The sequence below is a fragment of the Podarcis vaucheri genome (genome assembly GCF_965113315.1).
Source record: "Podarcis vaucheri genome assembly, chromosome: 3".
Lineage (NCBI taxonomy): Eukaryota > Metazoa > Chordata > Lepidosauria > Squamata > Lacertidae > Podarcis > Podarcis vaucheri.
Window position 1 is genome coordinate 47656172 of NC_138761.1, and position 15480 is coordinate 47671651.

The 15480-nt window shown below is 41.7% G+C and overlaps 1 protein-coding gene across 1 annotated transcript in view; it reads right to left on the reverse strand.

The window, feature by feature from the left end:
• Positions 1-446: 446 nt before the first annotated feature.
• ACTN2 (actinin alpha 2) overlaps positions 447-15480 on the reverse strand; it is a 51759-nt gene continuing 36725 nt past the window's right edge. The window contains exons 15-21 of the mRNA XM_082215005.1: positions 13475-13657; positions 12035-12169; positions 10512-10691; positions 8004-8150; positions 3459-3524; positions 2433-2591; positions 447-1789 (exon numbers count right to left, since the gene is read on the reverse strand). Of these exons, the coding sequence (XP_082071131.1) occupies positions 1631-1789; positions 2433-2591; positions 3459-3524; positions 8004-8150; positions 10512-10691; positions 12035-12169; positions 13475-13657 (1029 nt within the window). The 3' untranslated portion in view covers positions 447-1630. The remainder of the gene's footprint in view (positions 1790-2432; positions 2592-3458; positions 3525-8003; positions 8151-10511; positions 10692-12034; positions 12170-13474; positions 13658-15480) is intronic.

Below are 15480 nucleotides of genomic sequence, written 5' to 3' on the forward strand. Positions count from 1 at the left end.
GTGTTTCAAATGCAAACAGATGCACCATATCATGTGTGTAACAGATGCTAGACTTGGGATCCTCTTGGCACCCACCACCCTGCCCTTTTAAACATTTTTAAAATGTCAATGAGAGTTTTTTTCCAAATGTGCCCCAACTTCCCAAAACGCAGGAGACCATGTGCTGCTTCATGCTAAAAACAATGTGTAGGGTCTCCCCAACTCTCCTGAGTCAACACCTTTGTTGAGAAGGAGTTTGTCACCACTCCTTATGGTCAAATTATTACTTATAAGCATAGTTAACATTTTCTATGTAAAAGAAAGAAAAGGTGGTCAAGTGGCTTGCTAAGTAAAGTTCTCCAAAGGAAATCAACTAAATTGGGAGAAAATTTGGGGAAAGACACCAAGTATATCTAGTTGCGCATTGTTTTGAAGGTATACTGAATGAATCTCCATAACTAAATCCATTTTTAAGGTTTGAAAAGCAGGCTTTATTTAACAGGCACATTTTAAGAATACAGGGCTGTATGGTGTTCTTTGCCATTTGCTGAAACTTCTAAGTGCTTGCATTGCATCCCCCCCACGACTGCTTCAAGTAAAAAAGTTTATTGCTCTATATAGGCTTCTAAGATGACAAATGGTTACTAATAACTTGCCATACAATTGCTGTACTAAGGTAAAAAAAAAACCTGGTTAAAAACTGACATTCAGCATTAATCAAAAAAAATGCAGCAGAACAATGAACACAGCATAAAGAAAAACAGTTTAACACAAACATGTTGAGCTTCTTTATATTATCCTGTTAATTTTGTGCCCTTTCAGCTGCCCAGGTAAAAGCCAGGTATTAGGTGATAACAAATATTAGTCATATTCAAGAGCAGAGCCACTGAAATAAACGGACTTCCGTAACTTGTCTGCTGATTTTAATGGCTGTGCTCTGAATATGACTTAGCTGAATATAATCTATTGCTTTAAATCATCCATCCATTGACATGGAACTCCTGAGGCTCTGTGACTTTTATGCCAACAGAAAGCCAAACCAAAATTAAAAACAGAGTTACACATTAAAATAAATTAATTAATTAGAGTTCCGTGTGATATTAGGTAGTATGTTCTTGGTTTGATTCATTTCCCTGTTTCTCTCGTATATGCAACTCTCCCTGCAGAAGCGTGCCAAATCTGGTCTCCACAGATGAGAACACTACTTCAGCATGAAAGTAAAAAAACAGGCACCTGGAGGGAGACTGTGAAAGACTCGCATAAAACGTGGATAATTCTTAAGGAAAACATTTCATGAATTTTAATGTTTTAATGGGTTAAACTTTCAAAAGGTTTCGATATTTTATCTTTTTCCTGAGGCTTCCTAACTTGACACTGAGAGAAATACTTCCTACAGGCTTTGTTTTTTTACTTTAAATTACAACCAAGTAAGGCGTTAGGCAAATGCAGTGGGTAACTATATAAGGCTGACAAACTACATATGAACGATGTAAAAAACTATCAATGCTGCACACTTTATTTGATATACTGGTTACTCACTGAATGTACCTGCTAAACTTATTTTGAAGTCAGCTTGCCACACTTTTCAATGGGCAAACTGGAGGGTAATACATTTATATTCACTTAACATGCCTAAGGTGACTGCTACTCATTACAGGTCACTTTCGCCATACAATGCTGATGAAAATGAGGTATAATCCAGAGCTCCAGGGACACCACCTGGACCTTTGTAGGCTGGCATTCTTTTGATGCAGTACTGAGCTTGTTCGGGTGGCAGTTCTCGAAGCAGCTCCTCAGCAAGAATATAAGGCTGCAAAGATTTATAAAAAGGAATTTCTTCAGAGGTTTTCCTGTAACTTCTCAACATCAGAAAAAATAATAATATATGAAATATTTATTGTTTGTACCCTACAGTGGCAATTCTATAAGGGTTGGTCAGAAGCCCAGGGAAACTGTGGTATGCCATAAATATATCATACTGCATTCTCATAGATTTTCCTACCAGTTACGCTAGGGCATTTCTACATATTTTACAGGCCTCTGATACAATTGATTCACACAAGCCACATGACACCCATGTGTAGCTCCTCTGATCCTTGGCATTTTTCACTGGAAGCAAGGATTGTGCAGCAACCTGCCTGGACAAAATTGTGCTTTCCTCATTAGAAAATTTGAGCTTGTGTGTACTTTTTAATTTCAGCTGCAGAATTTGGGGCCTGTAGAATTTGTAAAATTTAGGTCAAGTTTCTTTAGAATTGCCACGAGCGGACATGTCACTCTGGTTTGCCAAAACCATACTGCTGCTATCCTTTATTTAAGCCATGTGAGTATTATTTAACCTGCTGTTTTTAACCTAGGTTATAGAACGTTTTGTTCAGCTTTTCTAGCATTTGGGTACCTGTATGAGCTGAGGAAAATGGAAAATCCCACCATCTGCAGACAAAAACACTGACCTTATCTGAAGCCAGGATCTTGAAAGAAGCAATAACTTGTTCAGCAGTGTCAGTGTCTGCAGTCTCTCTGGTCATGAAGTCAATAAAAGATTGGAAGGAGACTGTTCCCTGACCGTTGGGATCAACTAAGGACATGATTCGGGCAAACTCAGCTTCACCCTTGGATATGATTCAAAATCAGTCATGGTAGAGGGAAAAATCAGAAAGAATTATATAAGCAAATATATACAATCTCACAGTTTTGCTTTTTAAAATACAAAATTCACTTGTGTGTCCAAATTGTCATTATTTTTATGTATGCAAAAATTTCCTTTAACTATTTTCAGATAGGAAGGGATTATTTCATAGCCATGGGTCACAAAGAGAGCTAAGCAGGTGTAAGCCCACTGAAATCTGGTGCTTTATTCAATTGTGGTCTTGAAGCATAGCACAAATAAAAGCTAAGCATAATAAACCAGAGGTGGAATCCAAAGTTGTGCTATTACGATAGTTTGGTCAGCACAAGCGTTTCTGCTTGCCATATGGAACAATCTCCACTCTTCTGGGGGTTCGCCTGACCACCCAAAGCAGGTGAGGGCATGCAGAGGAGGAGACTGGGAAGTCTCATTGCAACTCATTGTGCTGGCTCCTGCTCACACAAATGTTCAGTTGAATCACGTCCCATTAAATTTTAAACAATCAGTTTATGGAGCTGCTTGGTTTTATTAAAAAAAAATTAAGTAAATGATTGACGTTATCCAGAAAAGAAACAGAATATATTCTGCTGTATTTGTATGCCTTTAGAATTTATCTGTGGATAAATAATGTTTAAGTTAATGTCTATGTCCACAAAGGCATACAGATACATTTGTACATGGCTATAGGGGGGAAGAAACAAGTTTGGTAAACTAAGATTTTGAGTACCTTGAGTTTTGCGGTGATTGTTCTATGAAAGCATCCATAATTCTGCTAGGGCACCTGTAGTGTAAAATGCTGTATCTGTAGCACGTGGAACATTTTAACAAAATTGTATCTTAAAATTCATACCAGATCATAGCCCATGGAAATTAAGCAGGCTCTGAAGTCATCATGGTCCATAAGCCCATTCTTCTTCTGTTGATGGGAAGAAGTACATAGAACATAGCAAGAAAGGTTTCACAAATCACAAGCAAGCAGTTCATCAGGATTCCCATGAAGTTAAAATAACCCCACCATCAATTGCATGATACACAGCGTGTTTTTTTGACGGACCAGTCCAACCATCAGTTGAAGGGAGGAAGAAGTAGATTACATGAAAGCAAACATCACTAGAAATAATGTCAGAAAAGGGCCAATGAGATGCAGCAAACAGAATCAAAGAAGACAAAGTGGGAAGGGGAAAGGAAAGTTTAACACTGGAGTGGCATACATTTAATTGTTTTTAACATTAGTGTTGTAACATCTGTCAAGAATTACAGTGCTTTTAAAGACTGATTTGTAATATAGGCATTGTTGGCATGTTCCCCCAAAACTGATTTTTTTGAGCAGAAAGTACTTATTTGTGGGACTTGGAATTATTTTATAGTTTTATTTGTTGGAGTGATGGTTTGCTTTGCATCCAATTATTGGATTCCTTTGCCTGGGATCAGGATAAGTGGAATTAAAAGGTTGTATGTTTTACCCTGTGGTGGTTTTTTAAAGCTCCACTGGAAGGCAATTATATTAATTAAAGTAAGACTATTAACTGCCGAGATCTAACTTTTTAATGAGACATTGATGTGGAGGTTACTTGAACTGATTGCCATAGTTTATTTTAGTATTTAGTTTGTTTTCCTGTATTATTTCCACCTTTCCTAAACTGCAGAAGCAAGCTTTATTCCATGGATGGGGTAATAATAATAATAGTTTGTTTGTTTGTTTGTTTATACCCCAGCCACTCTGGGCAGCTTCCAACAAAATATTAAAATACAGTAGTTCATCAAACATTACAAGCTTCCCTAAACAGGGTTCCTATGACCTCCAGGTCTTGTTGGACTACAGCTTCTAACATCCCTGACCGTTGGCCAAGCTAGCTGGGGCTGAGTTCAACAACATCTGGAAAGACACAAATCTCTCATATTTGCTTTAACGGCACTGGTACCCAAACTGCCAGACTGTCATGTCATGCAGGGGAACCACAGAAGAGAAGAAGGTACACAAAAAATTAATTTGGGTTATTAAATCAGACCATTGATCTATCTATCTCAGTACTATCAACACTGACTTTCAACAGTGTTTCAGATGCGACATTCCCAGCCCTATCTGAAGATGCCAGGGATTGAACCTGGGACGTTCTGCGTGCAAAATGATCCCCTGCCACTGAACTAGAGGCCTTCCTTTACTGACCCAGAGAGAAGTGAGAGCGGTTAACACATTCTGCTTACCAACAGAAATCACTTGCCTCCCCCATAACTGTTCATCCAAAAGGACAAACCTGGGTACCATATAGATAGATGACGGTAGGGGAAGAGGTGTTCCTTGTTATGCTAAGGGCCAGATGGAACACCTGCGGAAGTTCCATCAGGGAAGGACTGAGGTCTCTGACCACTAGTTGCTTATCCATATCAAATATAAGCATGCAACAATAATGAACTCAAAACAACTCCAATAGTAGGGTCCAATGGCATCTAGGGAATGGGGAGTTCTGATGCTCATTGCTTCGTGTCACAAGCAATCTATTCCAAAGGGGCTCAAAAAACACAAACAACTTTCCACAAGGTAATTTCAGTTGTAATGGCTGTTGTATGTGGGGAAGAATTAGATTTCTATCCAAATTAGATAGAACTTATTTAACAAACATTAAATTATACACCAATGTCAAAATTATTGCCATAAGAAAAGGTATTTGGACAAATTACTAGCTAACAAAAGCACATTTATTGTCTGGATAAACAATGGTGTGAAAAGGTCTGTTCTCTCTGACATACACACATGCATCCCTTCCAGCTATTACCACCTAATTTAAATGGAATAATCCCTAGAAAATCAGATCAAAGACATTAATAATTGGATCCAATATGCACAAGCGTTTAAACCATATTTATCAGGCAGGATCTTAATTTTATGGATCTTTACTGATTGTTCTTCACTGAATTAAACACTGCATTTCCTTTTATTTTTCTGCTTAAGTACAGCATCCAATCAAAAGCACTTTTAGAAACAACAGAATTAATTAGCTCGAAAGCAATTTTCTTTTGCAGCTGTTTCTAAACAGGAAGAGTAATACATTCTAGGAGCTGCTTTTTTTTTTTTTGCCAGGCATGAATAAGCACATGCATAAGAATGTTATAGAGCTATGTCTGAGAAATGTGAGCCAGCTAGCCAAACACCACTTAATAATCTAACCCAGTGGTTTTCAACCAGTTTATCATGGCACCCTGGGGTGCCTTGAAGGATGGTCAGGTGTGTGCAAGCAACACTGGCCTCTGTTCCTCTTCCCTCCCTCTTCTGATGCCCTCTCATGTCTCTGCCTCCCAAAGGCTTGTGTGGCTGTTTGTTGCAGCAGCCCTGGCTACAAGCTCCCCAGGCGAATGGTGCCTCTGGGGCTGGCCAAGGGGTGCTGGTTGCCAGAAGCTGAGGTGGCCTCAGAGTAAGCAAGCAAGCAGGCAAGGGAGCCCAGCCAGCCAGTCCACCAGCCCTTCCTGTTGGGAATGGATAGACAAGTGGGAGGCTGGGCAGGCAGGCAGATGCTGCACTGGCCTTTCTTGTGCTTGCTGTGTGCAAGGCCTGCCTAGGGCTGAAGGGGAGCCTTTCCACAGTGCTCCTTGCTGACACTGCTGCCTCCTAAGGTAAGGACTCACGTTGGCCTTTGGCCACTCTCCGTTGGAGGCCACTCTCCTCTTCCCAGGCACCTCTTTTGGGGGCAGTGGGTGGGAGTTCAGAGAACAGGGGCAGCGGCAGTGGCTGCCTGGAGGACTCCCAAGAAGAGCAGCTGTTGGAACACTCCACAAGAAAGGGTGTTCAAGAAAGGGTGAGAGGCTGCTAGCTATGCAGGCATGGGGTGACAACTGGGTTCCTGAGCCCCATAGGTGTGTCGCAGAAAGAATGGTGGTCGGTCAAGTGAGCCATGGACTCGAAAAGGTTGAAAACCTCTGATCTAACCTATTAATCTGTGCAATTTCTGCTTGATTGGCCTTAGAAACAGGTGTCAACTACTTCAACCATCAATCAATCCCTTGGCGTATTTCACATTATGCTTTGTGCACCACCTAAACACATGGTTGGTGGAAAATACAAATGAAGTCGTCGAAAAAGTAATAGGGTGCTGTCTGAGATTATGGATGAGTTCTGGGGGTAGTTGTTGGTGAGTTGTTGGAAGGTATTTAGCAGTTCAGGAAGCTGGTATGGAACACTAGAACAGGAAGTACAGGAAATCGATACAGAGAAGACGACCTTTAATTCAACTGGATTACAGACCCAGACTGAGCACTTCAGGGATGGGAATGGATGCTTAGATTATGTCAGACAGATGTCTAATATCTGGAAATACCTGCTAACCTCTGCAGCTGAAATCTAAACAGTCTATATTATTGAGGTCACTAGTATTTTGATTAGGTGGAAACTTGGAGTGAAAGTTACTTCCAGTTTCAAAGCCTGCAGAGGACTGGGGCTCTTTTCAAATACAAATCCCAACATCGTTGTTCCCTGAACTTTTCCTCTGCCTCCCTGACTCCATTTGTATACATCTTACCAATTTATGCTTCAACATTTCAGCCTTCACTTCTTGATAAGGGAGTATAGGATCACACACACAAAGTATTTATCCTCATCCCAAAATACTGAGATATAAAGTGGATTTCTTCAGTAACCCTAACTAAACCACGTCATGCACACCCCTCATGCTTTGGAAGTATGTCTGAAGGTTTTGTGGGGTTATGCTGCATAGACCTGCCCCTGCAGCCATCACATTCTCCAGCCATGTTCTGGCCAAGATCATGTGGAAGAACACTAGGTACATACATATGTTGGTCTGCATACAGAACCCAGGCCCATTCAAAATACACCTGGAGGGAGCATGACTGGCATGAGCAGAGCAGTCCCACTCACACATTATTTTGATGCACACAGGGGATTTGAATTAAGCTTTTTTCACAGAAATGGGGATGAGTGGGGTGGAGAAAGAAGACAGTGACTTGAGTACAAGGACAGGAATACTGCCAGGAAACAGGAGAGATGGGAACTATATCAAGGCTGTGTGGAGACATCTCTGGAATGTTTATGCTTCTCTGGATGAGAAGCTCTGGTTGGCCAGGAGTAAGGTAAAGGGACCCCTGACCATTAGGTCCAGTCATGGCCGACTCTGGGGTTGCGACGCTCATCTCGCTTTATTGGCTGAGGGAGCTGGCATACAGCTTCCGGGTCATGTGGCCAGGAGTAAGACATTCCAAATAGATTTGGGGTTGCCCTGAGTGGGCACTTCTTGGGTAGAAAAGATGTGAATTGCAGGTAGGGGCTTAGGGGAGGACTAAAGAAAGGCTTAATAAACAAACATTAAGACAGTAGCAGAGGAGCACACACATGCTTTCTGGCACACCAGTTTCAGGTTAAAAAAAGAAAGGAAATGGGCTACTGTACCCTGTCAAAGTGATTAAACGATGCTCTAAATTCATTCATTTGTTGCTGGGTGATTCCTTTGGCATCTCTTGTAAGAATCTGATTCTCAACTTCATTGATGGTTCGGGCAATGGTGGTCAGTAACAGCTCCCATCCAACACGAATATGCTGTGGCAGAGAAACCGGGATGCTTTAAAGACAGCCCAAGAGAAAACCGACTGGCAGATTGATTGAAACTATTGATAAGTAGAACTGCTACCAAATACATAAAAGAATGATAGGTCAGAGGAAACCTACTCACTTAAACCAATTTGTATTCTGGTTTTCTATTTATCTGCATTGTTCAATTAGCAACTGAATTTCAGACAATGTTTTGACAAGCTTATTTATAAAACACCAGTTACTGGCTAATAAATATTGTAGAAATATTGCCGTAAAGAACATTTCAGGATGAGGACTAACCTGGCAGATTCGGAAAGGCTATGATGGGTGATTGCTGGAGAGATCCACTGCTAGGAATATTTGGGTTTGACTGTGAATAGACCTGCCTATTATTGTGGTGTAGCAGAAGTGACACAATCCCTAGATTATATGATCAGAGCTGGAGTCAAGGGGGGGGGGCACTACGACAGTAACACAGTGACCAAGGCTAATCATGGGGGTATATAAAGCGAGATTCAGCATTTTATAGTATAGGGAGGTACTGTACAAGGTGTGCCTCAGGAAAGCAAATCCTCAGCTACAACAAGTCTATCCCTGACTTCATTATCAGTGAAATACAAGCTAGGTATGCTCTTCCTATGTCTTATTTTCAGATGTAAGATGGAGGTTGAGGACAGGAGGGTGGGGACAAAGAGGAGGGTGTGAGTCAGAAGTGAAAACAGGCTTGTGTGTGTGTTAGGTGTATGTGTGTTTGTGGTGTGTGCACTGAGGGTGTGTGAGGGTGTGCTGTGGGTGTTCATGTGATGTGTATGTGTGCGCACAAGAGAGTATGGGTTACCACAATCGTTTGTTTTGGCCACACCCACTTTTACTTTGGCCACACACCCCACGAACACGTGGAGGACTGGCCAAGGGACAATGTAGCCCTCAAGCCCTAGTCTAGAAGGAATGGGGCGCCATCCCTGCATTTTTCCAGATCATGGGTAATGCTAGGGACTACTTTTCACAACTTCATTTGGTAAGGAAGCTATGCCTCAGGTTTGGATGTAGCAAATGCCATTCCCCCCATCGCAACTTTTCATATTCCATCTTGTAGTGTGCCTGAGGTTTACTAGAAGATGGGAGATGGTACCCAGCTTGGTGCTCATCTACATGATGAAGAAGACTCTCTGGAAGCAAGTATAGCAGTACTCTAGCATCTGCACTGGTTTCCTGTGGCTTTTAGGGAACAATTTAAGAGAACTGGGCGTCCTCCAAATGACCCAAAAGACTGCTAAGGGGAGTAAGAGAAGTATTCTTAATGGCTGCCTATTTCTCAGCTCTGCTACTGCCTTCCTCTGGGAGTCTGTGACAAAACAGTAGCATCTTCTGAAGGCAGCTAAGCCCATTCTATTTTGCAAGCATTTAGTGGAGATAAATAGAGGGTTATTTTAGCTGTTATTTTTCTACAAGACACAATCTTTTACGATCCCATTTCATAAATCCTGTTTTATTGTTGTTGTTTCCCGACGTGAGCCCTGAGGGATATTGGGTGAGATATAAATCAAATAAACAAATGATTTGTTGGGCTGTCTTTCTATTGTGAAATGCAAGAGCAAGTTCATGGTTCATTTTTTAAAATGCCACCCATTTAAAGAGTGAAGGGGTGAATGCATTCCATTGCTATTTTTCCTGTGCAACTATCTACATTTAAGATCAAAAGCTGCCAAGGTACACAGCAACTTAATCTTCTTAAGCGGCTTGCAATAGGACAGATGTCTTATAGCAGAATTAAAAAAACGTAAGGGGCTTTCTATAGCAGAAAGCATTCCATAGCTGAACCAGCTTTAGAACTGAGGCAGCAAAAAAGCTACATGTTAAAGCTATGAGACAGGCATTTGCCATGAACTGACAAGATGGGCTTAGGCTAGGCACACTTCAGTCTCAGGTGTGCAGGATGGTGACAGAGTTGAGCATTTAAATGTAGATCTGCCTCAATTACCAAAAGAGCGGCAGGTGCCTGTTTTTAATAGGGACACGAGTTTGAGAAAAAGGACTGGGGAATAGTAAAGAGGCTGAGAGTTCTTCTCTGGGAGCCCACTCTGGGCTTAGTATGCTGTGTGAACCAAGCCACTATCTCTGGAGCTCATTGAACAGTCTAAAACATTATATAAACACAAAGTATTGTTATATTGCAATGCACCTTTTCCTGTTCTAGAACTGAATGAAAACACCCTTGATTTCTCATTTGAATTCACACAAGAATGCACCATAAAGTTGTGACTATCACCTTGAAAATCATGCAAACAGCAGCGATGCTGCAGATAGGATACATAACTAAAGAATGTGCTATATAACTAAATGACATAGAAAGAACTCAGTGGCTACCTCCATTGTATAATTGGTGTGCTTATTATCGAACACCAGGGCTTCTTGAATCAGTTGATGGTCTCCTTCTAGTTTGTCAATATTAAGTTTGTAATTTATGATATTGTGCTCAAACTGCTTTAATTGGTTCATCTGGTCCTCTAATGGCCCTGCTATGTCAACAGAGCTCCGGGCAATTTCCTGCCAAAGGGGGAGAGTGAGAGAGAGAGGAAAAAATGTTAGTTTGCAAAATATATTTCTTTATGGTAAATACATTTTAAAGCAGCAGTAAACTAAATTTACAAAATTCGCAAAGGGAGGTAGGAACACTCATATTTGTGCATTGGCATAGATAGGTATCTGTATATAATAATCAGATGTGTGGGGAAATTTTGGTCCTCCAGATGTCATTGGGCGATAGGCCATGCTAGGTGGGCTGATGGGAGTTGGAGTCCAACAACATCTGGAGAGCCACAGGTGCCCCACCCTTGATCGCGACGCTTGTGGTTGTTACAGAAGATGGCTTACTACCTAGTTCCTATTAGCTGAAAACCATACTGTCCAACTCAAAGAGGGGAAAGGAGTGCCTCCAGGAAGGATTTGACACTGTGGCCATGGTCCTGCTCACCCACTCTAGTAGCAATCAGCATGGAGATCACCCACAGATCTGGAACACAGAACACTTGCAAAACCCTTCATCTGGAAACACCCCAAACTGTGCATGCTCTACTTAGAAAGCAATTCCAAAACGTTTCTCCGCCTGCACCACCTTCTTTGATGGTATGAAAGTGTTCACTTTTTTTTTACTGTGAGGATGAGTCGTAACACTGTTATGACCTCAAGCGGCGTGTAAAACATATATAGACCTTTCTGCCTCTGTTTGCGCTCCACATCTTCTCTTATGTATCTTGTCATTGTCTCTGTTCTGCATGTCACATCCCCCTTGGTCTCCTTCTTTCAATCCTGTCTCCATGGTCACATCCACACCATGCATTTAAAGCACTCTAAAACCATCTAAACAGGCATGGTTTCCCTCAAAGAATCCTGAGAAGGGTGATTGTAACTGTAGCTCTACAAAGGGTTGCCTAACAACTTTCAGGACCCTAAACAAACTACAGTTCCCAGAATTCTTTGAGGGAAGCCACAACTATGTTTGGAACTGTATCCCCACCATTCAGTTGGGCTATGTACCTTTCCTTATGGAGGCGCTCCTCAGTAGCAAAATTGCTCTGCATCAACCACACTAGTATCTTCTTCGCTGGACCTCCAGTACAACAAGATTCTCCCCATAATGCCATTGTCAAATTCCCAGTTTTCTTGCTTTACCCCTCTGACTTACATTGCCAGACTCACCCACCCCTGACAAGGAGTATCCATTTTCTGTTGTGTATTTTCTGGCACTTAAAAAAAGATAGTAAGATATAACTGATAGCGAGATAAAGTAACTGTTCGTTAGTTTAGCACCTGTGGAGTGATGGAGCCTTTGACATTCTGCATACACCTCTAAGGAAACAGTAAAAGCTGCACATCTTAGTCAGAATTACCTCCATCTTGGTTTGGATCCAGGGTCCAATGACATTGGCCTGAGCAGCAAACTGGCGACGCAGGCGTTCATTTGCGTGCTGGCGGGCCAGCTCCTCTTGCAGTGATTGATCCCTTACTGGGACAAGCTGTTTTACCTGCCAATGTGCAAAATTGAGTTGGTATGTAGGAAGTCAGATGCTGAAACATAAGAGGATTTGGGGCAGCAGGAGGCTACAAATGCATGTGGCTGATCGTATTGAAATCGCTGACCTCTCTAAAACCGTATCAATGTCAACCCTGAAATCCTCTTGGTGCTACCCTTTGATCAGTGGTTCCCAATCTGTTTTTGGCCATGCCCCACCCAAGCATCTCTAAAATCCTGATGCCCCCCACCCCCCGTGACATATAATTCTTATTTTTCAAAAAGTGAACTCCTGTTCACGGGAAGGAAGCCTAAAAGGCCATTAACTGTTAACAACTCACGATCACATTGGGAACCACAGCCTTAGATATTTTCACAAATGAAGAAAGTAGTTTTAAGAAAGAACGGCCCTTTCCACCCTTTCTTTCTTTTTTTTTAATGTCATACAGAGAAAAAGGGAAATGGGATTTCTGGAATCTGCTGCCTATACTGACAGCTTCACCTTGTCTTATCACTTTCACTCCTCCCACTGAATGCTTTGCACCAACTGCAGCCATAGTAGGTGTGGTGGCAGCAGCCTATCGTTGAGGACCATTTAGTACAGTCGGTTTTTAATTAAATAAATGCTTCTACCATCTGTTATCCAAGTCCAGAAGTCTGGCTTTCACATTTTGCTTCAGTAGCCCAAATGTAATATTTTACTTCAAGGAAAAAATTTCTACCGTGAGCATATTGCAATTACCATGTGAAATGCAGGTGCAAAGAAATATTGGCTTGCATCTACGATATTTTGGGTGACAGTAGTACAACCTCTCTCACTACCACTGCTGTTTTGTGAATTCTTACTTTTAATTCCCCCCCCCTTTTTAAATTTCCTTAGTGTGTTATTCTCTCAGTATTAGGGTTTTTTTTTAAGTTTTGAAAAGCAGCAAGAGCAGTCTTTGCTCCGATACTTCCCTGCCATTTCAAGCCCTTTTCTTGAAATGTTTCTAAAACCAATATTAGAAACACTAATCGTAATCTGGCTGTGGGTCTCACTGCTGTCCCTCCTTACCTGCAAAGCCATCCCCACAACAGACACCCACAATTATTTAAAAGAGCAAACAGCTTCTTACATAGCTATAATACCCACCCCAATCCTTTTTACTAGCTTCAGACCAACACTAAAAGTACAAAATTCCATTTTAAGGGTGGAGTATTACCCCACCTGTATGGATCTGTTTGTAAACTGTTAAAAATAATGGCAAATTCTGGAAAGGAGACATTTTCACTACACTTCCATTAATTGTAAACTAAATTATTTTCCTGCTTACAGTACCTTATCCCATTTGGTACGGATCTCATCCAGAGTGACAGTGGAGTAAGGGTTGTTAGGACTTATCCTGAGGCTGTAACTGTTAATCACTTTTTCCACTTCATTATGGATTGATACAATAGCTTGCCTTTCACCATCTGCCTCAGGCAAAGTGGCCTTAAACTGTTCGTGGGCAGTGATCAAACTCTGAAATCAGAAGCAGAGGAGTAAATGAAAGGATACATACAGTTGCATTGCCAGCTATATGGCCCTGTGTCATATTCCCTCTCCCATCTTAGTATGTATGCAAATATAAGCAAGGTTGCATAGCTGATAAATTCCACAGACTCAATGTAAAGCCACCACTTCATCATTATTGGTAGACAGACAAGAGGAGGCCCAGAGCTGAACACTGAGGGGTTAACTACATGTTACACAGAAATGCATGTAACAGAGTCCTGATTTCTCCCTTGTAAGAGGAAAAGCAGCTTGGAGGAGATTCTGGGTAGAGTTGTTTAAAACACATGTTCTGAACCTTCCAAGGTGAAAATAATTATTGGGAAATCACCTGAAGTAAAAACAAACAACAACAACAACAAAACAGCAGGCAGGGAAAGTGTTAAGAATCCCTGAAATTGGGAGCACTTGTGTTGAATAGGGTTGTCATATTTCAAACAGTAAAAATCCATACAGAAAAGTTGAGCTTTTCTTAGTTTTGCCCAAATTTGGCAAATTAGCATGTTGTTGAGCTATTTTTAAAGAAAACCACCAAAGACATTGCGATACGTCTGGATTTTCCCATATTCTGGCTATGTCTGGGAAACACGTTTGTGCATAACATTTAATTAGCACATCAGTACACTGGTGTATGGAAACTACTGTATGGGCATGAATTTAAGGGAGTTACTTGTGGCCATGATGGTTTGTTCTAAGCTGTTCATCTCAAACTAAGTTCTGTGGAAAATATTTTCAAGGGAAGGTTAACTGACCTACCCAGAGCTCTCAAAAAGATAGACCTAGCAATTAGTAAAATAATAATAATAATAATCACATGATGTGGTGTTTGCCCATTCTTTGGGGATATGTTTGTATTGGGGGAGAGAAAGGGTTAATAGGCTGACCAATAAGAAAGCCCGTAGGCGGAGCCTCCCTGATTTTGAGGCTCAGCTCAGAGGTTTTGACAGTTGGTTTGGGTGCTTCTTTTTGGGGGGGGGAGATAGAGGAGTCAGAGTGAGTTAGAGACAGGGACAAGACTGAGAGGGAATAGTGTGACGGCATTTCAAATATATTTTAAAACTTGTTTGTGTTTGAAATAAACTTTAATCTTCATTTTTAACTCTACCTGACTGAGACTCAATACTTCACCAGGGAAGCCAGGGGTTTTTTGACAAAATCGGTGGCAGCGGAACAATAAAGTAGTGGTATACAGGTCAATAGTCCGTGAAACGACCGGGGGCTCTGTACGAACGCCACACATATCCATTACTGGTAATGGGGGTGGTCTTGTCAGGAAGCTGTAACACCCCACACCCCAGCAGAGGGACCACTGAGCCCCAAGAGCCTCTTTCTCCTTGCATGCTGCTTGTGGGCATGCAAGCGGTGGCAAGAATGAGGAGAAGGAGCAGTGTCCCACACTGTTCCTCTGAGCATTTGTGTGGATTAGGCCAAAGGGAGAGGGTCAAAAAAATGTACAGTAGATGCAGTTTCATTCAGAGAGGGAGGCCGGCTGACGCCCAAAAATCTGGAGCTGGTGTTAGACAGAGTTCTCTCCCAAACGCCGAAAGGCCAGCCAAATGGCACACTTAGCTGATGATTAGGTCTGTGCTGATCTCACAGTCTGTGCTGGCTCCATGCACAGAAGAAAAGAGGACGTCCTGTACTAAACATTATATTGAGGCTTGCCTGATTTCAGAAGCGCTGCATTTACAAATTTGGAAATGGTCCCTCCACTCAGTTTCAATGACCTCCCCCTGGGCAGAGAAGGATAGGGATATATCTGTGCAACATGGGAAATAATGAAATGAGCAGGA